At 39.7% G+C, this 25,733-nt stretch overlaps 1 protein-coding gene across 1 annotated transcript in view; it reads left to right on the top strand.

Moving 5' to 3' along the window:
- Window positions 1-2,716: 2,716 nt before the first annotated feature.
- The window catches only part of LOC101485979 (bone morphogenetic protein receptor type-2), a 42,362-nt gene continuing 19,345 nt past the window's right edge, over window positions 2,717-25,733 (top strand). Inside the window, exons 1-3 of the mRNA XM_004570437.4 lie at window positions 2,717-3,612; window positions 17,442-17,627; window positions 20,948-21,127. Of these exons, the coding sequence (XP_004570494.2) occupies window positions 3,534-3,612; window positions 17,442-17,627; window positions 20,948-21,127 (445 nt within the window). The 5' untranslated portion in view covers window positions 2,717-3,533. The remainder of the gene's footprint in view (window positions 3,613-17,441; window positions 17,628-20,947; window positions 21,128-25,733) is intronic.

Here is a 25,733-nt window from a genome sequence, read left to right as displayed (position 1 = left end):
GTCAAGCTCCTTCATTTAAAGATAAGATAAGATAAGATAACCTTTATTAGTCCCACACGTGGGAAATTTGTTTTGTCACAGCAGGAAGTGGACAGTGCAAAAGTTATGAGGCAAAAATTAGAATACAATAAGAATAAATACAGTACACAACTGTACAGAATAGAATAAAATAAAATACTATATACAGTAGAATAAAATAAAATAAATATACAATAAGATAAAAATAGAATACAAATACAAATACTATATACAACTGAGTAAAAATACAACGATGACAGAAAGGATTATTGCACTTAGTATTATTGCATATGTATGGATATGTGTGCTTGATCAGTTAAAGTCTTTATTATGGAGTCTGACAGCAGTGGGGAGGAAAGACCTGCGAAATCTCTCCGTCCCACACCGTGGGTGCCGCAGTCTCCCACTGAAGGAGCTGCTCAGTGCTGTCACAGTCTGCTGCATGGGGTGGGAGATGTTGTCCATCAGGGATGACAGCTTAGCCGCCTTTTAGTCTCTTTTAGACCTTTTAGTCTCTTTTAACACTTCAGTTCGAGATGCGAGGGCTGCCTATTTCTCAGACTTAGTGTCTAAGAGCAGGTAACCCCAAGGTACTATTCAACACCATTAGTGATATTGTTGCTCCTGCTCCACCTGCTGTCCCAATTATATCAAATGAAGATTGTGAAAAATTTCTTTCTTTCTTCGTTGAAAAAGTCAGTAACGTGAGGAACAATATCTCTCCTTCTGTGTCTCTCTTGTCTGCTCCAACTCAAGCTAGGCCTGTAATTTTAGAAAGATTTTTACCTGTGTCCTTACCAGAGCTGGTCAAGTTAGTTAATTCGATGAAAGCGTCGTCCTGCTCTCTTGATATTTTACCTAGATCTTTGTATAAAAATGTCTTTCAGTCTATTGGTCCCTGTGTGCTCACAATTATCAATACCTCACTGGTTTCTGGTCAGGTCCCTGTTTATTGTAAGAATGCTGTTATTCACCCACTGTTAAAAAAAAAACTAAGCTTCTCTTCTTAGTAGCTACAGACCAATTTCAAAATTACCGTTCATTGCTAAGATTTTAGAAAAGGTTGTGGCTAAGCAGCTTATAGCTGTTCTAGATGAATACAGCATTCTGGATAAATTCCAATCTGGCTTTCGTAGAGCTCACTCTACTTAAACTACACTTCTTAGAGTCTCCAACGACATTTTGATGAGATGTGATGCAGGAGAATGCTCCGTTCTGTTGATGTTGGACCTGACTTCTACCTTTGATACTGTGGAACATCATATTCTGCTAGATAGGCTGAGACACTGGGTGGGTATATCAGGGGCTGCTTTGGACTGGTTTGAATCCTATTTGCATGAATGATCCTTTTCTGTGGCTACCTGTAAGTACAGTTCCTCTTCTACTTTTCTTGCCTATGGTGTGCCGCAAGGTTCAGTTTTGGGGCCTTTATTGTTCTTGCTGTATTTACTTCCTCTTCAACACTTATTGAGATTTCGTATCACTGCTATGCAGATGATATTCAGTTATATATCTCCTTTAAGCCCCATGATGTTTCCAAGCTACAGATTTTGCATAAGTGCATTAGAGGTTGGATGGCTGGAAACTGTCTTCAACTAAATGAGGAGAAGACTGAAGTCCTTGTTTGTGCTCCTAAAAATTTTGTACCTAGTGTTATGGAAAACTTGGGTCCAACTTGCTACATTTGCCAAACCGTCTATCAGGAACCTTGGTGTTATTATTGACTCAGCTCTGACTTTGGATGCCCATGTAAAATCTCTGGTTCGCTCCTGTTTTTATCACTTGAGAAACATTGCTAAGCTGAGTCCCATTGTATCGCGCTCCGAATTGGAAGTTGCCATTCATGCATTTGTTTCATCTCGTCTGGATTATTGTAATTCTTTGTTTACTTGTTTATGTAATGCCTCTTTGGAGCATCTGCAAGTTGTTCAGAATGCTGCTGCAGAGCTTCTGACCAAGTACTCCCATGTCACACCCCTGCTGATTCAGCTGCACTGGCTCCCCGTTAAATTCAGAATCCACTTTAAGGTTTTGACCTTGACTTTCAGGGCTCTGCATAGACAAGCACCAACATATATAAGTGAACTTTTACATCCATACATTCCCAGCAGGTCCCTGAGGTCATGTGACCAGGGCTTGCTGGTTGTCCAACACACGAGGCTGAAAACAAGAGGCGACAAAGCTTTTGTAACTGGCCCCCGGATTGTGGAACTCTCTCCCTTTGAGCCTGAGATCTGTGGACTCCGTGGTCGCTTTTAAAAAACAGCTAAAAACTCATCTTTTTAAACTTGCTTTTGGTTGATTTTTATTTTTAGGTTTTAGTTTCTGTGAAGCACTTTGTGATTTTTATCTTGAGAGGTGCTATATAAATAAAATTTTACTTTACTTTTACGTTATATTTGAGCATGTTTGATTGTTATCATCTTTTAACAAACAGCAGTTATTTATTTGTTTTTATCAATACCTATCGCTTTGTACTATAACCGTGTTATAACGTTGGCGTATAACATTGGCGACTATTTTTCGAGGTATAAGATGTTAACGTCAGGCCGGTGTTTACAGTAATTAACGTTTCGACAGTTCCATCGATAGCCTGAATGCAGCACATGATTCAGGGTGTTGTATCCATAGTCTGCAGCACAGTGGCGCTGGCTCACCCCTCCCGCGGTGGAATTCTGTCCTCCACCCCCAACACCAACCCACAGCAACCTGATACCGGAGACGAGCGGTCCAGACAAGCCTGCAAACGAGGCGTTCCCAGCCGCCCTGTTCAGAACGAGAGATATCCATCTCCTCCCGCCGCCATCTGTCAGCGCCGGAGGAGTAGTCGCGGTGTACCGCACACCAGAAAAGCTCAGTATAGGCGCCACTGATTTATGAATTTGGTTTTCTTCTGCAAGGAAGCGCGAGAAATGAGACGGGACAGAGAAGTAACTGGCTTGGAATTAAGCTAGCGTCGGTTAGCAGTCAGCTTGCGACCTATCCGGGCTAAGTGGCTAATCTTTAAATGCCGAATTTACAGCTGTAAGTGTCGACGACTGGACATTTTTATAAAGGGTTAAAGCTGAGAATGGTTTGAAATCTAGACGAAAGAACTGAGTGCCTGATTTTTCGTGGTATTTACCCTCTTTGCCTAAGTTTTGTAGTACCAGACAGTAACCCCTGGCAGCTAGCATGTTAGCTAGCAGATATGGACGTTCCTCGCTGGCTAGTTGTGGATGGCAGATCCGCCAAACAAGTTAGCCGCTCGGCTCGTCTGTCCAGGCTGTGCTGGGGTCGGAAACGGGACTAACTTAACTTTCATTTGCACCTAACGATCGTGAACAAATCACCGACCCCAACCTAACAGCGTTACTTTTTTGCACAATTGCTCGATGTATTATTCCATGTCCGTGAGAGTAGTTCAAGTTATGACGTGAGGGAGAGGGTCTGAAAACAAAGTGGGAACTACAGAAGAAGTAAAAAGAAAACTCGGTGGACCTCTAACTACGAGACCAAAGTCAGTCAAGACTGTCATGGCTGTGGGCCGAATCACGATAAAGTCGCTGGCTGAATTTGGAATTTGCTTGGCGATTTTCCTGACTTCAGTGGCTGGTGAGTGTGTTACTGGTAAATTGATTTTTGGTTTGAGAGAAAATGTGCTCCTCATTAATATTTAATGCTTTCCTGTTGGTTTCTGCTTCTTTCTATACCTTCGCCATGGTGCAGATGTTTGAATATAAAACGATTTTCGTTTTTTGTTAATTGTATTTATTTATTTGTGTGTGTGTGTGTTTTGGCTGTGGTTAAAAAAATCCGAAAGACATTTGTTGCTCCCTGTGTTTGTGTGCGTCTGCCTCATCTGTTTGTTTTTTCTTCCCCCGCATCTTGTCTGGTTAGGTCTTTTCTGGAGTCTTCTATATCACTCATATCATTGAATGTAATAAAACATCATAGATATCTTCTCTTAAACACAGCAGCAAATTCACCCCTTGCTTATTTTAATCATTGGGTGTACAAAAGTGCTTAGAAAAACACTGCCAAACATACTGCAGCCATTGTCTGCCAAGTTGTGCCCCCTGTTCAAGACTTTGGGCTGAAGCCAGGCTTCTGTGAGACCTTGAGTGTGATAAGATAGTAGCAGAGCTGCACAGAGATAGTGGAGCAGTGTATGCAGGGAAAGGAGGAGAGAAGAGGGAGCAGGTGGAATGTGTGGGAAGGTATTTTAAAAGATGGGTGCTTTTGGTGAAGTTCAAGATTGTGCTCAGGCTCTGGCACCATGTTTGAAAATAGGGGGGTTTGTGTTGCCTGGTTTGCCCATCCCAGTGCGTGGGTGTGAATGTGTGTGCTTCTTAATAATGTATTATTATTTCTGTGAGTGTGTGTTATTGCCTAGGCTCCTCCATCCATTCATAGACAGGTTATTATCAGAAACCCACATTTAAAACTGCTGTTGCATAGGAAAGTATAAGAATGCATTTAGCAAAATTGGAATACACTGTGTGACTGTGTTCATATTTTAAAGCTGCCTGCGGATGGTGCCCTATTTGCATTTAGATGTGTATTTAACAGACAAGGTGGTTTTATAACATGACATTGAAGTCTGCTTTTTTAACCTATTGTGAGACCTATTGACTCGGGTTTGTACCTATCTAGTGGAGAAAAAGCATGATTCAATAGACAAACATTTCTTGAAGAGAGAGCCTTTCAGGTTGTGGCTAAAATCATTTACAGAGGTGCTTTAAAAAAAGAAGACAAACAAAAAGCAAAATGTAAATTGTGGTGATGTCATTTGATATTTAATTAATACTTTACCTTCATGAGTGTGGCTTACTTGCGCCGACTGTCAGAAGATTGACATATTACTTCAGTAATCAACACAAGGGCAATTAATTGACGCTTATGTGTGTATGTGTGGTGTAAACGACCAATAAATCCAAATCGTTGGACTGTGCAAAATTAATTAGGACAGCAGTCAGAGAGAAAGAAGACAAACTGCTTGCTCTCTATGCTGTTGCTTTATGAATGCAAAGCAGACACATCCCGGTGCACCGATCTTGAGGTCATCCTTGGAACGATAAAGATGAGAAGCAGCACAGGGCTGTATATCTGGCAGAAGTGTTAGTCATCTCTCTGACTAAACGTCTTGCTTTTTTTTTTTTGCTTTTTTTTTTTTTTCTTCCTCCTCCTGTTGTCCCCTTTTCATGACTTTTCTGTTACCTCTGTTCATGTCTGAATTCCCTCTGCTGCCATGTGTTTAACCTGTTTGCAGCTTGGCCTGGGTCGTCCTTTCGCTGACTGTCCATGGTGACTCGTCAGTATGTGGATGTGGGTGTAGGTGTATGCCTGCTGCTCCAATATGTCATGTAGAAACCGTTTCAAACATGGCAGAAACTTGCACACCATACCTGCAGTGCGACCACAGGCTTTCTTTGTAACAGGGCTTTTATTTACAGAGAATTCTTTCCAAGTAAGGCCTAAGTTGTAGCATATTCATGCTGAAAACCTGTGTGACAATTTAAAAATATAAAAATTTTTCACCACAGCCAAAAACTTAGTCTTCTACCAGGTAAGCTGGAGATTTGGGGGTCCAAAGAGGATTATAGTAGCACCAATATACTATAGAATAAAAGGCCTGCTCATTTGCTCCGCTTGCCCAAACCTAAAGACATTGTCTCGAGGGCCCCATACTGTGGCGTTGACAGACCTACTGTTCCCTAGCCTGGTCGCCCCTCTCTAGCCTTGCAAGGCCACGGCAGGTCTCTTGAATCTGTCAGCTTGGCCACATCAGTGGCTCAACAGAAAGTGAAGTTAGTGGCTCAAGATTACAGACTCCTGTTGGACTGTGGTGTGGTTGTTAGATGTGCGTCCTGGCCCACATTGTAGGCCATGGAATTCTTTTAGCCAGGTGTAAACTGCTGTGGATCCTTTGATTTGCTCATTCTTTTAAAATGCAAGTTTGGTTGGAAAACATGTAGAAGAGGATGGATCAGAATTATTTAAATATCACTCTCAATAAAATTTGAGGAATTTGTCTTGGTGGCAGAGAGGTGGCGAAGATGGCACAGAGAGTACTTTCCCTGAGTTACAGGCTGCACCTATCAAATATTTTTAGGACAGTTAAATGTTCTCAAAAATAGTTTCTGCTTATCTTTTGTTCGTTGAAAGCTTTTTGGGAGAATTAGTAATCCAAATAGTGGCTTATTATGATGCACACTAATATAATCAAACCAAGCTTTAGGAATGATTTAACTGTCTTTACTCAGTGTCAGCAGTGTGAAAAAATTACCCAAAGCCCACAAGCTCAAATTACCAAGCTGTGTCCACTTTGGCCCTCACCCTACACTGCTGAGTGTGCATTAAGCTCTCAGGATGTGATGCCGTACATCCTGAGAAGCAGAAGGATAGTAAACAGGAGGACAGTCACTCATGAAATGCTAAAATATCAGCCACGTAGAAGCAGAAATAATATTTACATAACTGGAACAGTGCAAATTAAAAGCTTAGGCTGGAGAAAAGCACTGGCCTCACTTTGATTCCATGATATTTTGGTTGGTCCTCGTCATTATTTTTTAAGATGTGATACTGACTGCAGATAGAAACAGACCAATGGATGCTGGAATGGGCAGGAGGTGGGAGGTCATTTGATCTCTAATACAGCCAGCGTTGTACTCTATTAGCTGAAAAAAATCAATGTGTCTCTCTTCCAGTACCACTGGTTTAAGTTCTGGGCGGAGGTAAAAGCAGCAAGAGATACAATAGAGCAGTGTTTAACATGCTTCCGATTTGGCAAAAAGGAGAAATTAGCGGATGCTTTAGAAAACAAAAGGTGCAACCTTGAGATGGTAACTCAGAGTGACAGCCTATGATTAGTACGAGGCATTTTCCTTGACCAGTGCAGACAATACATCTAGAGTGTGCAAAAAGTGTTGTTCAGTGTGTGGATTAACAGTTCTGCTTGGGTTCGTGCGTACTTACATGAACAGAAGGTTTAAAAAGAAGGCAATCTGTTAACTGCCACTTATGTGGAATTTGCTGCAAATGTGTATCCTCCTCTTTGTAGGTTTTAAATCCTCAGACGTCAGTATTCCTCATGTCCACATTGACTTACAGTGATAGCTGCAACAGAATGAAGTGCAGTTATTATGTTCCTTAAAATTAGGGCTGCTCGATTATGGCAAAAATGATAATCACGATTATTTTCACTGAAATTGAGATCACGATTATTTGACGATATTTATTTAACCCTTTAAGACCTACTATAGAACCAAGTCCACCAGAGCTTATATTATTTTTTTACATGCTGTAGTGCCATTTGTGGGAGCATTTCAAGTTGCTATACATCAATACAACTGTTATAGCCCATATTTTAATAATATGTAAGCATTAAGTCCATAGTAATTACATAAATTGCAAAAAAGTGCAATAAACTACAAAAAAAATTGAAAATCGCTTTTGTTTTGTTTACATATATTTCTACTTGGAGAAATTTAAGAGGTTTATCCCTCAAAACTTTAAATACAATAAAGTTGCAAAAAATAGTTTCCCACCACAGGAAATTTATTTTGAGTGTCTTCATAGTTTTATTTCGGAGATACAGCAATTTTTATATACTGCAGGAAAAACAAAAAACAATCCTATGATGCAAATTTGCAAAGAAAACAGCAGGTGCATCATTTCACTGTGGGAAGTGTTACGAACAGCTGATAGGAACGGCAAAGCGTGTTTCTGGAATATTATGTTTTTGTTCCTGCAAGCGCTTTTTATGCAATTTTTGCAAAGCTATATGTGGAACGAAACCGTGACCGAGGACAAGCTGATGGCATAAGATGTAAGTTTCATATGCAAAAAAAATTATTGCGCTAGCTTACATGGTTCCGGTTCTACAGGGATTTAAAAATAGTTACGCAAAACGGAGCATGCTGCTTTGACCGGCTTTAAAGGGTTAACAATGACTTTAAAAAATAATATAAAATAGTGTGCAACACCACTGAAGTTTTTTTTAACCTCTCTTTTCAACCAAAAGGCAGTCACTCTCTCCTCTCCAAATAACTTCTGCTTAGCTTTCCGAGTTTCCCTCGGGTCCTCTTAATCAGCGGTCTCCAACCTTTTTTGCGCCACGGACCGGTTTATGCCCGACAATATTTTCACGGACCGGCCTTTAAGGTGTCGCGGATAAATTAGGGAGGGGCTAATAATCGGCTCAGTCATTTTTAATGATCGTTGAAAGCCCAGATCGTAATCGTGATTAAAATTCGATTAATTGAGCAGCCCTACTTAAAATTAACATTTGGTAGGAAGTTAGACCAGATGTGCATTTAACAAAAGTAAGGGAAAAAGGCAGCAGAAATGAAGCAGGCCAGGTGATCAGATAAAGCACCTGATATTGGATTAATATTGGAATTCAGCTGGTAGTAATGTTTTAAAACCTGTATAAAATCTTGATTTTGTTCACCTTGACTTTTTATTTTTATTTTTATATGAAATATCACACTTTCCAAAGCATGGTTGCTGTATTATTGATGGCAGAGTTTAACAGTATTAATTAACCTGATGGATAATTGAAAAAATGTGATTACCTTAATTTTTTTAAGTCGAAAATTCAAAAGTATGAAACATTCTTTACATTTCCAACAAGCATTCAGCATTTTTGTGGGGTAAAAAGTTAATGAAGTTACCTGGCTGGGACTATAGACAAAGCCTGTCACATGATGGCTTAAGCGGTCGTAGTCATTCATGTGCACTGCCTCTTCTTACATGAAAACCCCCCCAGATAATACAAATGACAGCGATGGTATCATAACTTACCTTTATTTACTGTGAGATTGAGTGTTGTTTCCACTTCTTTATTATTTTTTTCGTCTTCCTTTATTTATTTTATTTTTTTCAACTAAAGAGTATGTCTTAAATATATTAGTTGAATTGTTTTCCAACTACTGTTATTGGGTATTATCTTGCTACCTTTAGCCCCTAGGATAACAAAGGACATTAGCTAGTCCTAAGCTATTAGTCACTTGATTTATAGCCAATTATTTGATTTAGGGCTGCTCAATTAATCGAATTTTAATCACGATTACGATCTGGGCTTTCAACGATCATTAAAAAGGACTGAGCCGATTATTAGCCCCTCCCTAATTTATCCGCGACACCTTAAAGGCCGGTCCGTGAAAATATTGTCGGGCATAAACCGGTCCGTGGCGCAAAAAAGGTTGGAGACCGCTGATTAAGAGGACCCGAGGGAAACTCGGAAAGCTAAGCAGAAGTTATTTGGAGAGGAGAGAGTGACTGCCTTTTGGTTGAAAAGAGAGGTTAAAAAAAACTTCAGTGGTGTTGCACACTATTTTATATTATTTTTTAAAGTCATTGTTAACCCTTTAAAGCCGGTCAAAGCAGCATGCTCCGTTTTGCATAACTATTTTTAAATCCCTGTAGAACCGGAACCATGTAAGCTAGCGCAATAATTTTTTTTGCATATGAAACTTACATCTTATGCCATCAGCTTGTCCTCGGTCACGGTTTCGTTCCACATAAAGCTTTGCAAAAATTGCATAAAAAGCGCTTGCAGGAACAAAAACATAATATTCCAGAAACACGCTTTGCCGATCCGATCAGCTGTTCGTAAGACTTCCCACAGTGAAACAGACGTCAGCGCGAACGATCGCATGTCCGCCATTTCCTGCCCGAAACCGGAAGTGACGTCATTTTCGCGGAAAATGTAGTTTTTTACTTGTAGGCCTTAAAAACCTATACTGGTCATGTTAGACTTTACTGAATAGTTTCTGGGATGCTTAGAACTCGAATTGCACTGCTGGAAATAGTTTATTTTGATGCACATGCTGTTTTCTTAGCAAATTTGCATCATAGGATTGTTTTTTCGTTTTTCCTGCAGTATATAAAAATTGGTGTATCTCCAAAATAAAACTATGAAGACACTCAAAATAAATTTCCTGTTGTTGTAAACTATTTTTTGCAACTTTTTTGTATTTAAAGTTTTGAGGGATAAACCTCTTAAATTTCTCCAAGTAGAAATATATGTAAAAAAAAACAAAAACGATTTTCAATTTTTTTGTAGTTTATTGCACTTTTTTGCAATTAATGTAGTTACTATGGACTTAATGCATACATATTATTAAAATATGGGCTATAACAGTTGTATAGCAACTTGAAATGCTCCCACAAATGGCACTACAACATGTAAAAAAATAATATAAGCTCTGGCGGACTTGGTTCTATAGTAGGTCTTAAAGGGTTAAATAAATATCGTCAAATAATCGAGATCTCAATTTTAGTGAAAATAATCGTGATTATCATTTTTGCCATAATCGAGCAGCCCTAATTTGATTTGTAGAGATAGATTGTAGCATTGGCTGTGGTAGCAGGCCTCTTGATGACAACCTTAGCTTAGCCTAAGGATTCTCTAGAAGTGTGTTATTCAAACATTTTAGTTGTAAGTAGGACACTGGGAATGCTTGTCATCATAGAGGAGGATCAGTTATGCTGTTCCAACTTGAGTAGAGAGGAATCTAGTGTTTTACTTTACTGTGATACTTTCTTTGCTACTTACATTTGGAACATCTCTGCTAGCTACCCAGCGCTAACCAGAGACCACCTCTCTGCAAAACAGTGTTGATAGGAATAATTGATGCCGCTGGGAAAAACAAAAAAAAACTTTTGTAGTTTCTAAACTAGTTTTCACAATACCATTTAGCTGGTACAGCACTGATGCGAATCACAGTAAAGGGCAACTCAGGAAACCAAGAACATATGCATATAACATTCTTTATCAGCCCTGAGTTCAAACCACTTTAAAATACAGTACCAAATATATTTCAAAATGGCAGAAAATATGACTTATTGTAGCTTAAACTAGCGATGACTGTCCGCTCTTTGCATGGTAGCAGCATAATAAATTAACTACCAGAGTCATTGGCTTCCATTCTTTCTGTGACCTAATTGTTTCAGATCTTTTTATTGAGCTGAGATTTTAGTTGTGCAGAACATTACAGCACGTGTTAAATCTTAGAGAACAGGTGAAAAATCCACCATATCAGACAGCCACAGTCCTCTGGTAGAGTGGGTGGATGTGTAGGGGAAATCAACCAGTCAAGCTATTATGTAGCCCGTCAAGCCTGTACTTGTTCATTTATTCAACGAGAAAATATGTGTTATAAACACAGACTAAATTCAGACACAGCCTAAAATGAGAGCTTATCCATAAATCTGAGATTATCCTATACTCGCAAAATGATAATAAACACCTCTTCGGTCTAGTTCTCATCTGTGTTTTCATGAAATATTTGAGAAAGTTTTAAATATAGAAAGAGGGTGGGGGGTTGGGTTTTAGTATAAATACATGGTGGTCTGTAACGAAGGCCTTTAAGCTTTGAGGGGCAGTACAAGCCACAGGATTAGCATAACTGTACCAGACCCAGACAGATACAGACTGAGTGGTGGTTTGGTTTTTTGTTTTTTTTGTTTTTTGGGGGGGGGCAGTCCCTGAGGCAACAGATGGGACAGATTAAAGCCCACTCTCCTCACCCCACATCTCCAGCATCTTAAAACTCAGCCAGGGGACTTGAAAAATTGGGAGTGTCAGAAAATACCTTAAATTCCTGTCCATCGTACTTCAGCAGCAAGCATGCACCCAAATAACAATATAATTTAGAGACACTAGTGTTTTAATGGCTGTCGGCGTGCAGCAGCTTGAGCTCTTGTGACACTGAAAACACCGTGCTCCTGGGCAAAGATAATGCCCCTCTGCATTTTCAACATATTTGTGTTGTGTTGAGATGTGAAATGAAAACGTAAACACTAGAAGGAAATGAGTGTGTTTTAGTAGTACAGGTGTTGGAATATATTTGTTTGAGTCAGAATCAGCTCTGTTTAAAATTTCTATGTGCAGCATACTTTCAGCTCCACATAAAAAGCAAAGCAAGAGAGCACATCTCGCATCCTGGAGTAGACCGTGATCGCGTGCCAGCAGAGATGATGGTGTGTGCATGATGCACCAAGCACATTTCAGCCTTTAGTCAAAAAGCCCTGCTCTGTTTTTTTCCCTCCTTTCCTTTTCCACCCTGTGTCTCTAATCTTGAATGTGTGGAGAAAAAACAGCCAACACATCCATGCACTGGGTGACTTTTAATCAAGTCTCAGACTGCCGTCTCTTGCATTGGTGCTATGGGCCTTGGCAGCACTGAGAGAGGGAGAGAGAGCCAGATTAGATCGCTGTTGTTTTTTTAGTAGGGGAAGGGGGTAGTCCACAGGAGTGGGAGGGTGCACTGAAGGCCAGCTGGGGGAGGTGGAGAGAGATTAGCAAATAACTGGGCCATGGGTAAACACTCAGCAGTGCCCGCCACCATCCAATGAAGAGGCACAGAGCAGTAAAGTACTCTGAAGCCTTCTGATATGACTACCCCCTCTCTCCTCCCCTCTCTCCTCCTCGGTCCACTGGCCTTGCCTGCATCTGACCCACAGCACCCAGGTACAGAGCCTTCCATGACCAATCATAAATGGAGAAGGAAAAAACACAGAACCCAAGTCAAGTAGAGTTGCAGGCAATCCAATGAAAAGTGATTACTGGACTGTTCCCATGGCTCAGACTGCAAATGAGTAAAGCCTGGGTCACTTGGCTTCATTCCATGCTCCACTGTCTTCCTTCTCAGTCTACTTTTGTATATTGAGCTACTAAATTCAATAAATACATTTCAGACAATGAATGTCTTTTCCTGTAAAGATTTAGATGTGAGTAGATGCTAAAGAAGTTGCCGTGTGACCCGTGTTCTCTGTTAATCTTGTGCACGCTTGTTATGTGCAGCCACACAAACAGAATGGAACTATTCAATGTGTTGCAGGTCAGTCAGTGTGGTATAATGATATTTTAGCCAGACAGGCAATCATGTGTTTAGATTGGGTGGGAGTGAAGGGTTTGGGGACTGTGGGCACGTTGCTTGACAGGATGAGGGCTTTTATTTGTTTTTATACCTCAACGCTCTTGTAGATTAAGCTTTATGAAAAGGGTTCATGTCATGACTTTAAATACTAATAGAAGTATTACTAAATAATTTTTGTATGCACTACTATTTTTATTTTATTTCTACCAAGCCAGGCATACAAGAGTGTTTAACTGTTTGTGGGTGTTGTCACAGGCTCTGCACTTCCTTCTGTTGTCCCTTTATGTTTCTCCTCTTTGTACTAGAGTTGTTCTGACTTCCACCATCTATACCAGTCTTATTGCTGAATTTGAGTGCTGACAAATGATAGAAAATGACAAAAGAAAAGATGATTGCTGATTAAATCTATACATGTTTAGCCTTCCCTTCCGCCTTTTTAGAAGTGGCTATTAAATGATAAAAGGGAAAAGGCCAACGAAAATTATAAATGATAAATAAGAGGTTGAAAATACATCATCATATGCATATGGTGGACAGCAATCTTGTATTTATAAACAAAAGTGGTGTGAGATATGAGTAAAAGACAGTGAAGAGGTGCAATAATAGCTGTTGTTTTCAAATTAAATTACGGTCAGAGGAGTCCCAGTGAGAAGCTGGGAGGTTCTCTGCTATCCATGTGTTCACAATACTGGGTATGGCATGACTACACAGCCCATACTAATCAGTTTTGTCAAAAGATTTCACAATGGTTATGTTTCAGTCATGCCGTACTCTCGAAAAGAAAGCCTGTAGCATAAAAATACACTGCTTAAATGTGGGTGACCTACGGTTTAATACTGTTTCTGAGCGCATCCTTTGCAGGATGTGATGATGAAGCACTGGAGCTGCTGCCTTCCTCCTAACATGCTGCTCTCGGTACTTTCTGCTGCAACATGTGGATAAATTCAACGCTTCAAATAGCTACCAAAGTTAGTCGTGGGGGCTGTGCTGCAATTGAACAATCATGCTTGAAGTGGAGGTTTTGGCAAAAAGTTTGCTGACTCACCGTTGGAACAAATGTTGGGCAGGATCATTTCTTTTGCCATGAACAGTAGAACAGTCTTTTATAGAAGTTATTTTGAAGTGTTTTGTATTGATGATCCTTTCTAAAAAAGTATTTTAAATAGTATACCTGATTTCCAAGTTCTTGGTCAGAAAAAGTGTTTGTCTGTCTCTTTCAATATCAAAACACCTTGGAATTGCAAAATGTTTTCAACAGGGAGAAAATGTAAGAAACGCACAAAAGCTCTATTCAGACACTGAGATTTCACCGACGTTATTCAATAAGAAAAAATGTGACTAGAGAGATCAGTTATTTTTCAAATCTTCAAAGTAAAGAAAAATGAAAATACAGCTGCATCAGAAGACTTTCTGTGCCCATTGTCAACCGTGCAGCATTTATTTGTCATATTTTAGCTTGGTGGAATAGAAACAATATGAAGCCGTATGTATGATAAGATGTTAGTGTGTGTACTATTTAGTAATCAGAATGCAACACCCTGCTAGAATTTTACCGGCTAACCCCGGCAGAGCCGTCAGCCATTTCCTCATGAAAATGAAAATTCTTCAACATAGTTATAACTGTGAGTTTGAACTCCTTTCCCACTTTACAAAGCATGCAACCCACAGAACAGAAGGCAGTGAGGAGCCCACAGGTTGAGGGTCGCCGAGGCCCACAGTAGACCAGGGTTGATAGCTTTATCAGATGATGGGAGCAGCGGAGGAGAGTTGGCTTCATGCCCAGCAGAGCTACCACTCCATCATGTCACCCTCTGCCCACACAAGCTAGCTTGACCTTGGACTGAGCACAGCCACTTTCCTTTGTCCGCCCCTTTAAACAGTTTTCAGCCCCCCACACCCTCAGATGCAGGAAAGGGAGGAGCTGGGAGTAAAGGAAACTAAGTAGCATATTATATCTCCCTTATCTGAAATTACCCACGGAAGCATCCTGTGCACACATTTCTTGCTGGCATAGCACACAGTTTTCCAGACATTCACTGCACACGAAAAAAGGAGAACGGACACTTTCTGACTTCTTACACAAAAATCAACAATATTACATTAGATTCAAGGTTTATTCTGATTTTATGTAATACGACCTATAAAATTGTTTTATTATTTAGGAACAAGGTTGGAACTTAACCATGCACACTGAGCTGCTTAAACTCTGGTCTTCTAGACACTGCTGTTATTACTCATCTTTTTATTGATGTTTTTTAATTGGTGCCATTTGGAACCCTTTAGCTCCAATCCTCACATACTCCTCTGTATGGGAATGTGTTATGTCCTTCAGGCTAGAGTTGAAATTGGTATTTGTATTAATCTTCTGCTTGAGAGAACCAGTTGTCTTTGTGGGAAGACTTTATATGTGTGTGTGTGTGTGTGTGTATATGTGTGTGTGTATGTATGTATGTGTGTATGTATATATATATATATATATATATATATATACACATATATACATACATACATACATACATACATACATACATACATACATACATACATACATACATACATACATACATACACATATAAAGTCTTCCCACAAAGACAACTGGTTCTCTCAAGCAGAGAACCGAATATATATATATATATATTCGGTCATTTTTATATATTCGGTTCGATATTTTTTCGATACAAAAAAATGTTCATGCCTTTTTAATTTGTCATTTATTAAAATTATAAATATATATTTTAACTCAAAAGTACAGTTTTTTTTCCCTCAGATATTTTTATCAAAGTTTCTGCATCCATTTTTACAAAAGACAAATTGAACAATATGCCGTCAGTTTTTAAATTTAACCCTAACCCTAACCCTTGTGCGCGTTTTTTATTTTGACAGCGAATGCGCACCTGTGGACCACTTATGTGCAGCCCTGGTTATTTAGCTCGTCATATCGCAGCCACAGAAATTCTTTTGTCCATGAAACCATAAAGCTGCACTTTCTTTTTGCCTTATAGTCTGATTCATCATAACTTTTCTGTTTTGTGGTAAGCTTTTCTTTGGCTGTCACTTCTTCACCCTGACCTGTCTTATTTGGCTCAGCTGAACTAAAATATATATCCTGCTGCTTTTACACACGCACTCACATAACGCTCAGCGATTCTCTGCACGATTAACCTCTCACATGTTTAAGCTTGCTGCCGGAGATTTCACTTGTCATGTTTGCGTAGTAAGCTAACGATTAATAAGACGATGTCAGAGGAATTGGTGCACAAATTATCATCACTCACCAATCAGTGCTGTCGCTCTCTATACACAGTTCACGTGATTGCAAAGTGAAAGCAAAAAACAAGCACAAATTCAATTGGATTTCATTATGTCACATATTGACAGTGGCTCACCGATGCCAATGACATAATTGCCCAGCTACATTTCCGAAAGAATGCAAAAGCATTGACATATATTTTTCCTTCCTGCGATAGCCCGACGGGCAGGGCAGAGAGAGATTTTGGTAGCCCGACTGGAAAAATCGCTAGCCCGTATTGCGAGCCCTGTATCTGATTGAGGAATCACTCATCTTTGGAAAAGAGAGTTTATTACAGAGAAATGGCTCTTTCAAAAAATAAAAGCTATACTATACGCTTCTTCTGGGCTATATTCTCAGCAGCATATTAAACATATCAGGTCCCCATGAGGAGAATCATGTGCTAACGGCTGTCTAAATGACTCTGGTAAAGTTTGTAGCATGCTTGCTTGTTGTTTTTGTCTGCTTCCACTTGTCTTTGCACTAGGATGATGTCGGCGTAAATGTGCAGTCATATTCGTTGTGTTCCCACTAGTGCTTTCAGGTTAATCTCGTTGAAATGACCTTAACGCCACAACACGGCAAATCTCCGTTAACGAGCTACCCCTGATCGCCCCGTGCATGGGGCTAGACGGCCAACACGTTAACGAGCTAACTGCGCTAACACACTAATTCCCACCCGTGTAATTGAGCATTGCGTGGCACATCCAACATACTTTAGTCCATGACGCGCTTACCTTCAGGGTCATACATCACATGAAAACCAAAATAATTCCAAACGCCAGATCTGAATGAGGGTGGGGGAGGTTCAATTTGCCATGTTGCAAGGAGAGCTTAACTTCTGTCTCGCTAGCTTGCCCTGCACTCTTCCTTCTGACGATGCTGTCTGTGTTGAGCGCTCAGTGGATCTGCGCTCGACAGTGCAGCCTAGGTGGAGTAGTCGAACGCAGATTCACTGAGCGCTCAACACAGACAGCATCGTCAGAAGGAAAGTTGATAAAATAAATTTCAAATTTTGTATTGTTCGATACATATGCGTACCGAACCGAAAGCACTGTATCGAACGGTTCAATATCGATACGAATATCGTTGCACCCCTAAAATATATATATTTGGATCTTTCCAGTGCCTACCTCTATAGCTCCTATAACACACACGTAAACACACACAAAAATATCTCTCTCTCTAAATGTATATAAAATAATAATTTTCTTTTTTCTTTTCTTTTACATAACATACATCTTTGCTCTCTATCTCTTCACAGCGGCGCAGGGTGAGGTGAGGGAATGTGCCTTCACAGACCAGCAGCAGCAATGGGAGGTGGAACGAGTGGCGGGGGATGAAGGCCGGGTCTCCCCAGAGAATACCACTATCCGATGTGCCAAAGGCAGACACTGTTTTGGGCTGTGGGAGAAAACTCCTCCAGGAGAAGTGCGCCTGGTGAAGCAAGGTATTTTCACTGTGACAATGTTTGTTTGTTAGATTGTGAAAAGTCGCCAAAAAGCTTAGAACCTTTCTGGCTCAAACAATCTTTGTGACTGCAACAAATATGCTGTCACTAGTGGGAAAACCAGGTGCTAGTTATTTTCCCAATCCTTGATCAATCTTAGTATATGTCAGTTGAATTTTTAATCATTCCAGGTTCTCGGCATGAAACTGTGTAATTATTAAAGTAGTGGGCTGACAGAAAATTAATATCATCAGTTTTTAATTACTCAGTAAAATTGTTGTGTATAGGTCTGTGTGGAAAGTACTCCATACGTTGTGGCTTAGCAACAGTTCAGCTCATAATACACCTACAACTTGATTTTTAGCATCATATAGCATCATATAAGTACGCGTGGATCTGCCAGGCTAGAGGAAAGCAGGAAAACCACAGAGGAGATTCACTAATGTAGTGGATGCATAAAAAAACACATGCTGTCCTGCTTTACTCATGCAGGTGAGGAGAGCATATGTTGTTTGTGAGTTTTAAATGCTGACTTGCTACAAGGGTTTGGTACAGCAGGAAGTTTTATATGTTTAATTTAGTTTTTATGCCTAATTCCCTTCCTGACACAGTCACAACGAGTCGTTGGAATCAAACCAGCAACTCTTCACTTGGTGGGCAAATGTATAAGTCACTACAATATGGAGCCATTGACTACATTTAGGGCCACAAAAACCAGAAGACAAAACATCTGTGTTCGATATGCTTTAAATGCGGAGAAGAATGAATTCATCGTTGACATATAAAGCTGTCGCTTGGATGTTCAGAAAGGTTACATCCTCAAACAACACATAAAGGAAGACAGAAGGGTGGGTCGAATACAAGCCTGAGAGACTTGTATTTATATTGTCTTATTTGTCACAGTATTTTTTAGTATTCAATGTCATGCAGTGCCCAATATTTTCATTTGCATTTTAAAGACATTTTCTCCATAAATTGTTTCAAAAACCCATAAATTGGGACACAATTTTAACCAGAATGCAGTAAGAAAAATTACAAATCCTCCATTTTTGTTTTTTCAGTCATCATCAACCGTTCAAATCATTTGCTCAAGATGTAAATAAAAATGTTAATGGTTAATACGCAGAAATCTTCTTGTTGGAGGCCCTTTAAAAGTCGTAATCTGCTGCTTTCCTTTACATTATATTAAATTAAATAATTGGGGGTGTTTGTCTGTTTGAGAGACAAATGTTTGAATCTTTATCTGTTTTGTGACATATTAGACTTAAATATTATTTAAGAAAAAGTGAAATAAAAGGCTCCTTACGCATATTTCATTTGTGTCTCAATCTTGGCTGGAAAAATTCTTTGTGACAGAAGCTGACCTCTACCACACTACTTGAAAATTCATATGAATGTTTCAAGTTATCTGAAAGAGTTGAAAAGAGCTGTAAGCTCAATTTTTACATTGAAATGGTTTCCTAGAATAGACTCAAAAAGAGCTATTTTGAATGTCCACTTCAGCACTCCTTTGTACATACACATTGTCAAATGCCTTCATCCAAGGGCATAGTCAAAAGTATATAGTATGAAATAGACACAGAACTTTGTTATCTGTTTCATAAAATCACAGTTTTTCTTTTATCTATAATCATGTTTTTAAGATGCTTTTTATTTAGTGAAACAGTGAAAGCATAGTTTGTCCATAAAATGGTCAAACTTAACAGGAAAATTCAGGGCTCTAGACTAACTTTTTGCCATGGGCGTACCGGTACGCCCAACTTTAAAAAGTTAGGCGTACCGGCACAAAAGTTAGGCGCACACAAATTTTATAATAATTTATATAATATAATGTGTTTTTCTGAATACACTGTGCTTTTTCAGCATTCAAAGATTGATGACACCGTGTCAGAGCACTGGCTATGAATTTCAGAAGGATCAGGCCTTAACTTAACAGAAAAGTTAGCAATAGTTCTTTTCCTATTACAGCTACATCCACTTCTGTCGGGCCTAGGCTGCTCACTAGGGCTGGGTATCATCACTGATTTCTATAATCCATTCGATTCCGGTTTTCAAAGTCCCGATTCGATTCAACTTAGCCTCAGACAGTCAGAAATATTATAATTCTGATCATTTATCAGAATTGTGAACATCACAGCAGATGCCTTTGTGTGAAAGTAACTGAGAATAAAACACAGAAAAACATGAAGGAGATTTTCCTGGTCTGGCTTTTTATAGCAGATAACCTTAAAAATATTCTACAATGTTCTGCATATAAAGTTTAGATTTCTTCAGTATTGAACAACAGAAAAAATAGGCTTTCTTGTCCGGGGTCATTTAAGTGAAAAAAAGAAAAGAAAAAGACAGCAGCCACAGCGCTGTAAACAACGGTAGACTGGTGGGCAATAAGTGAATGAATAATACAGAAAACAGAGATTGGAGACGGGAAACTGTTCTTGAAGTACAGAGAGAGATAGAGAGAGAGAGCTAGCTGTGCATGAAGTGTGATTTTAATAGTCGTGGAAGCAAAACAGCAAAATTCATGACGACATTGATCAAATGTGAAGCGCAGTTTGCTGCTTCTTTTGCTGCTGGCTCGGCGAATTTTGGTTGGAGAGACAAAATCTGCAGCTCAGAATCAGCGCAAAAAGACGTAAACACAGCGCGGACCGGACGCATCAGGATCGCTAAGCTCCGACAGCGTGTCCGTCTACGGGCCGCCTGAGAAAGACAAAGTTGATTCTGATGCGTCGGTCCTCTGTGTTTACGTCTTTGTGTGGAATCCCTGTACCTGCTCTCATTTGCTTTTTGGTTGTTGTTGAAATGGTTTTGTGAGCTTTAATCTGAGAATCTGGCGTTTCTGGCAAAGCACAGTTATATTTAAAAGTCGATTCAGGATTTAATGAATTGATATCGCTTTATTCAAGCTACTCACCTCCCACTTCCACCTGCACTTTCAACTGGACCACGGCCAATCAGAGAGGTCCCGCCCCTTACTAGCTCTGATTGGTTTAGTCCACAATAGGGGCAAAATGTGTCTGTTGTTGACCACAGGGAAGGTTGCAGATTTTTTTTTATTTTTATTTTTATTTTTTGCTACCCAAACATTTGGTCGCACAGGTCCAACCAAATTTTTTTTTTTTTAGTCGCACCACTGAAAAATTTGGTCGCATTTGTGACCAAATTGGTCGCACTCTAGAGCCCTGAAATTAGTTTTTACTTTCACTATATCTGACCCAATTGTGCTGTCACATTCAATAACTGTTATTTTAAAACTGAGGGGTTAATACGTTTTTTGGGCGGGGTTTCTCCAACATTTTTTTTTTTTTACCCTTCTTCAGGTTGCTGGACTCACCTAGGCGACAACCAGGCATGCCGAGATGACCGCTGTGTGGTTACCAACTTGCCTCCACAGATACAGAATGGGACTTACCACTTCTGCTGCTGTGGCAGTGACATGTGCAATGTGAACTTCACAGAGGACTTCCCGCTGCCAAGCCCCACCACTGCGCAACCTATACGTAAGAACACTCTCTTACCCCCGTTACCTTTTAGCCTCACGCCCAGCCACCTGTGAGAGATTACAGAAGATAAAATTGAATACTAAACATGCTGTCAGTGTTGTGAATTTCAAGCCAAAGGTCTTGTCTTCCTCTAGCCAGTGAATGCAAATTAGTTGACCTAAAGTCAGATCTGATCCAAATTTATGGTTTTATTAATTGTTACATTGATTTTTTTTTAGTCCTAGATAGACAAAAAAGGGCTGCCATAGCTACACCTACTTATTGCTCTCTCTAGCCCCCTTTGCTAGTCTGCTATATCATTTAGCAACAGGGACTTTGAGATGACCTTTCCAATTGTCACCAGTTAGAAAACCTTGACAACGGTGGATCAGAAAGATGAAGAACTGGATACAACAAATGACATTATAGTATTGTCCACATCCACTCTTAGGAGCCGTGTAGATTATAACCCCTAAAGGACCATGACAGTGGTTGATAGGGGATTCGGTTTAAGTCGTGACTGAATACTGTGAAAGGTGTCAGACAAAGCAAACAGATAAATTGTTAATTGTTAATTCTTCTCAAGGTTGACCCGTGAATGAAAGAGCATGAGGTGGGGGCGGTGGCAACAGCAGCTTGTCATCTCCCTTGCCTACACACAAACACGCTTCCTACCATCCATGTCGTCTCTCTGCATTCCACGGATTACATGGCGTCTGCTTTATCCGTCTGTCTGTGGGTGTGCCGGTGACTGTTCAACTGTGTAGACAGATGACAAAGAAAAGAAATTGTAGGGGAAAAAATTGATGCTGCTGGAAACTCAAGTTTGTGTTGTATTGTAACTCTAAATCCTGTTTCCGTTTTCAGTACGGTGTTATTTCTCGGCATGTCTGGGCAGACGTACTCTTGTGTTGTTAGAAGTAGGAAATGGTTTGAATCAGTTGGCTGTCTGAATGATCTTAGGCCAAGATTCAAGAGTGACATTAAGGTCTAGGTAAGAGGCACTGAGACGAGTTAGAAAACAGGCGATTGGCTTAACGCCTATTCGTGTAGTGAAGAAACTTGTAGGTACAGAAATTTAAGTAAAGCTTCGGAATTCATCATTTTATTTAAAATTACTGAAGTTAGAAGTTTACAGAGAATGTACGCATTTATTGATACAGGAGGTCCCAATTCAGGGTTTAGTTGTATGCCATGTGTGTGTTTCTCAAGCTCAGGTCTTCTATCAGGCCTGGGAGTTTGAGGGTTCACAAATTTGCTGTTTCCTGGACTGCACTGTTTTTTTTTTTTTTTTTTTTTTTTGGATGATGTGATGGAATCTGCTGAAGTCACTCTTTCAGTTTAGGGGTTACAGCTGCTAATGCTGCTATTATCACAGGCACCACTTTGCCCTTTGGCTTCCACTTCTGCTCCAGTTTTTTCTCAAGTTCCTGGTACTTCTCTGTTTTTCTGTCTGCTGGGATTGTCACATCTATGATAACTGCAGTCTTGTGCTGATAACCACTACTCTGTCTGGTTGGATGGCCAGCAACTGCTTGTCTGGAACTAGGGCTGCTCAATTAATCGAATTTTAATCACGATTACGATCTGGGCTTTCAACGATCATTAAAAATGACTGAGCCGATTATTAGCCCCTCCCTAATTTATCCGCGACACCTTAAAGGCCGGTCCGTGAAAATATTGTCGGGCATAAACCGTCCGTGGCGCAAAAAAGGTTGGAGACCGCTGATTAAGAGGACCCGAGGGAAGCTCGGAAAGCTAAGCAGAAGTTATTTGGAGAGGAGAGAGTGACTGCCGTTGGTTGAAAAGAGAGTTTAAAAAAAAAAAAACTTCAGTGGTGTTGCACACTATTTTATATTATTTTTTTAAAGTCATTGTTAACCCTTTAAAGCCGGTCAGAGCAGCACGCTCCGTTTTGCGTAACTATTTTTAAATCCCTGTAGAACCTGAACCGTGTAAGCTAGCGCAATAATTTGTTTTGCATATGAAACCGGAGGAGTTGTACTTACATCTGATGCCATCAGCTTGTCCTCGGTCACGGTTTCGTTCCACATAAAGCTTTGCAAAAATTGCATAAAAAGCGCTTGCAGGAACAAAAACATAATATTCCAGAAACACGCTTTGCCGATCCATCAGCTGTTCGTAAGACTTCCCACAGTGAAATGATGCACCTGCTGTTTTCTTTGCAAATTTGCATCATAGGATTGTTTTTTGTTTTTCCTGCAGTATATAAAAATTGCTGTATCTCCAAAATAAAACTATGAAGACACTCAAAATAAATTTCCTGTTGTTGTAAACTATTTTTTGCAACTTTATTGTATTTAAAGTTTTGAGGGATAAGCCTCTTAAATTTCTCCAAGTAGAAATATATGTAAACAAAACAAAAGCGATTTTCAATTTTTTTTGTAGTTTATTGCACTTTTTTGCAATTTATGTAATTACTATGGACTTAATGCATACATATTATTAAAATATGGGCTATAACAGTTGTATTGATGTATAGCAACTTGAAATGCTCCCACAAATGGCACTACAGCATGTAAAAAAATAATATAAGCTCTGGTGGACTTGGTTCTATAGTAGGTCTTAAAGGGTTAAATAAATATCGTCAAATAATCGTGATCTCAATTTCAGTGAAAATAATCGTGATTATCATTTTTGCCATAATCGAGCAGCCCTATCTGGAACTTGAAGAAGTCCACACAGGACCTTAGCCCTGTTGTTTTCAACCACCTTCGGCAGCGTCTCCCATCAGGACTAGGGATGTCTAATCCATTTGGCAGCACAGAAGTTCCTCTACACTAGGGCTGCTCGATTATGGCAAAAATGATAATCACGATTATTTTCACTGAAATTGAGATCTCGATTATTTGACGATATTTATTTAACAATAACAATGTATTGAAAAATGGTTTTAAAGATTGTCAAAAAATAATATAACATAGTGTGCAAATACTGATAACAGTACAAATGTTTGCAATATAAAAAATAAATGAAAAATGTAAACATCTATGTTTAGTGAACGTTGCAGTGTTGCTCTGTGGTGCAGCTACGACACTGTAGCAAAGTTTACACACTGTGTCTACTTGATCCACGTCTGACTCCGCGAACCCATAATGTTTCCACACCACTGAAGTTTTTTTTACCTCTCTTTTCAACCAACGGCAGTCACTCTCCTCTCCAAATAACTCCTGCTTAGCTTTCCGAGCTTCCCTCGGGTCCTCTTAACTGTTGTGACGCGTGTTCGAAATGCAGAGAGTTGCGCTCGATTTGCCACACGGAGCAGTAAAGCATGAGCGAGGGGCTAATAATCGACTCAGTCATTTTTAATGATCGTTGAAAGCCCAGATCGGAATCGCGATTAAAATTCGATTAATTGAGCAGCCCTACTCTACACTATCCCAGCTTCTTGGTTGTGCCTGTACAATGTCCCAGCTTGCATCTTACATCCTGTTACAAAGTATTCAACTGTCTCCAGTTCAGTACTTTTCACTGGCTGTAACTTGTCATGTTGGCTGTGAAAGACCTGTCTCTATGGATCTGGTGCTTAGGGCATATTCATGTGCTGCCATAATCAGAACCTCCGCGGCGTCCTCTAGATGGGCCTTTATTAGCTAGTTGTAGGTTTTCTTGATGTCAGCTACTTCCTTTGTCAATGGTACATGATAGCTCCTCCTCCTTTTCTTCATCACCATCTGTCTTCTCTGCCTGAGCCATTCTTGGAGGAGCTCATATTGTGGACCCATGTTCTTGATGTATTTGTGTGTTTCTTCCTGGATTGTAGCTCTGGCAATAATTCTCATCCTTCTTGTTTCTGCCGCTGGACTTTGGGTAGAAGCCTCTATATTGTGAGGAGATTTTATGTTTTGACATCAGTAGTATTGGGTCTCCTCCTGTGGCCAGCATATTATTCTAGCTGGGTATCTGATCTGGTAGCATATGTATCGATAGCTCAGATCTTATTCCTACCACTGAGCTGGGTTCTCAGCACTCATCTTACCTTCTGAATGTATTTTGGCTGTGGCTGCAATACAGGAGCAGGGACAGTGCATCACCTTTGTATATCGGCACTTTTTAATTTAGTTACTAAAATGAAATAGATTTAGACGTAGAAGAGAAAAATTGGAAAGACTGCAAAAATTATTCATTCACCTGCGGCTGGAGATACATTTTTAAGTTATCTATACACTCCTATGTATGTCACATTCTCCCGGACAAGGTATTTCAACAACTCCTGGAGAAACCTCGTTCAAACTTCGTCCAAATATTCACTCAATGGTGAGATGATTTAGAATTTAGTTCTTATGTCTTGTTGAACTTCTGACCACTAAGTAAATAAAAGTTATAATTCTAATAACATGATTTCTGACTTTCCACTATGTGGGTTAGGGTTAGGGGCAGGGCTCGCAAAATTTCAAAGTCCCTGGTAGCCCTTCGGGCAGGGACTCTTCAGTTTTTGGTAGCCCAAAATAAATTTAAGTAGCCCGAATAAAAAACAGAGCAATTTTTTGATTGATGTTTTGTTTCCGTTATAATATTATACATTAAAGTATATTATTATAACGGAAACAAAACATTAATCAAAAAATTGTTGAAACACAAATTACAACATTGTATAAAAATT

The sequence above is a fragment of the Maylandia zebra genome, linkage group LG23, assembly GCF_041146795.1.
Source record: "Maylandia zebra isolate NMK-2024a linkage group LG23, Mzebra_GT3a, whole genome shotgun sequence".
NCBI classification, from domain to species: domain Eukaryota; kingdom Metazoa; phylum Chordata; class Actinopteri; order Cichliformes; family Cichlidae; genus Maylandia; species Maylandia zebra.
The sequence above is the reverse complement of the archived record's forward strand: the minus strand, read 5'-3'. Positions and strand labels throughout refer to the sequence as shown.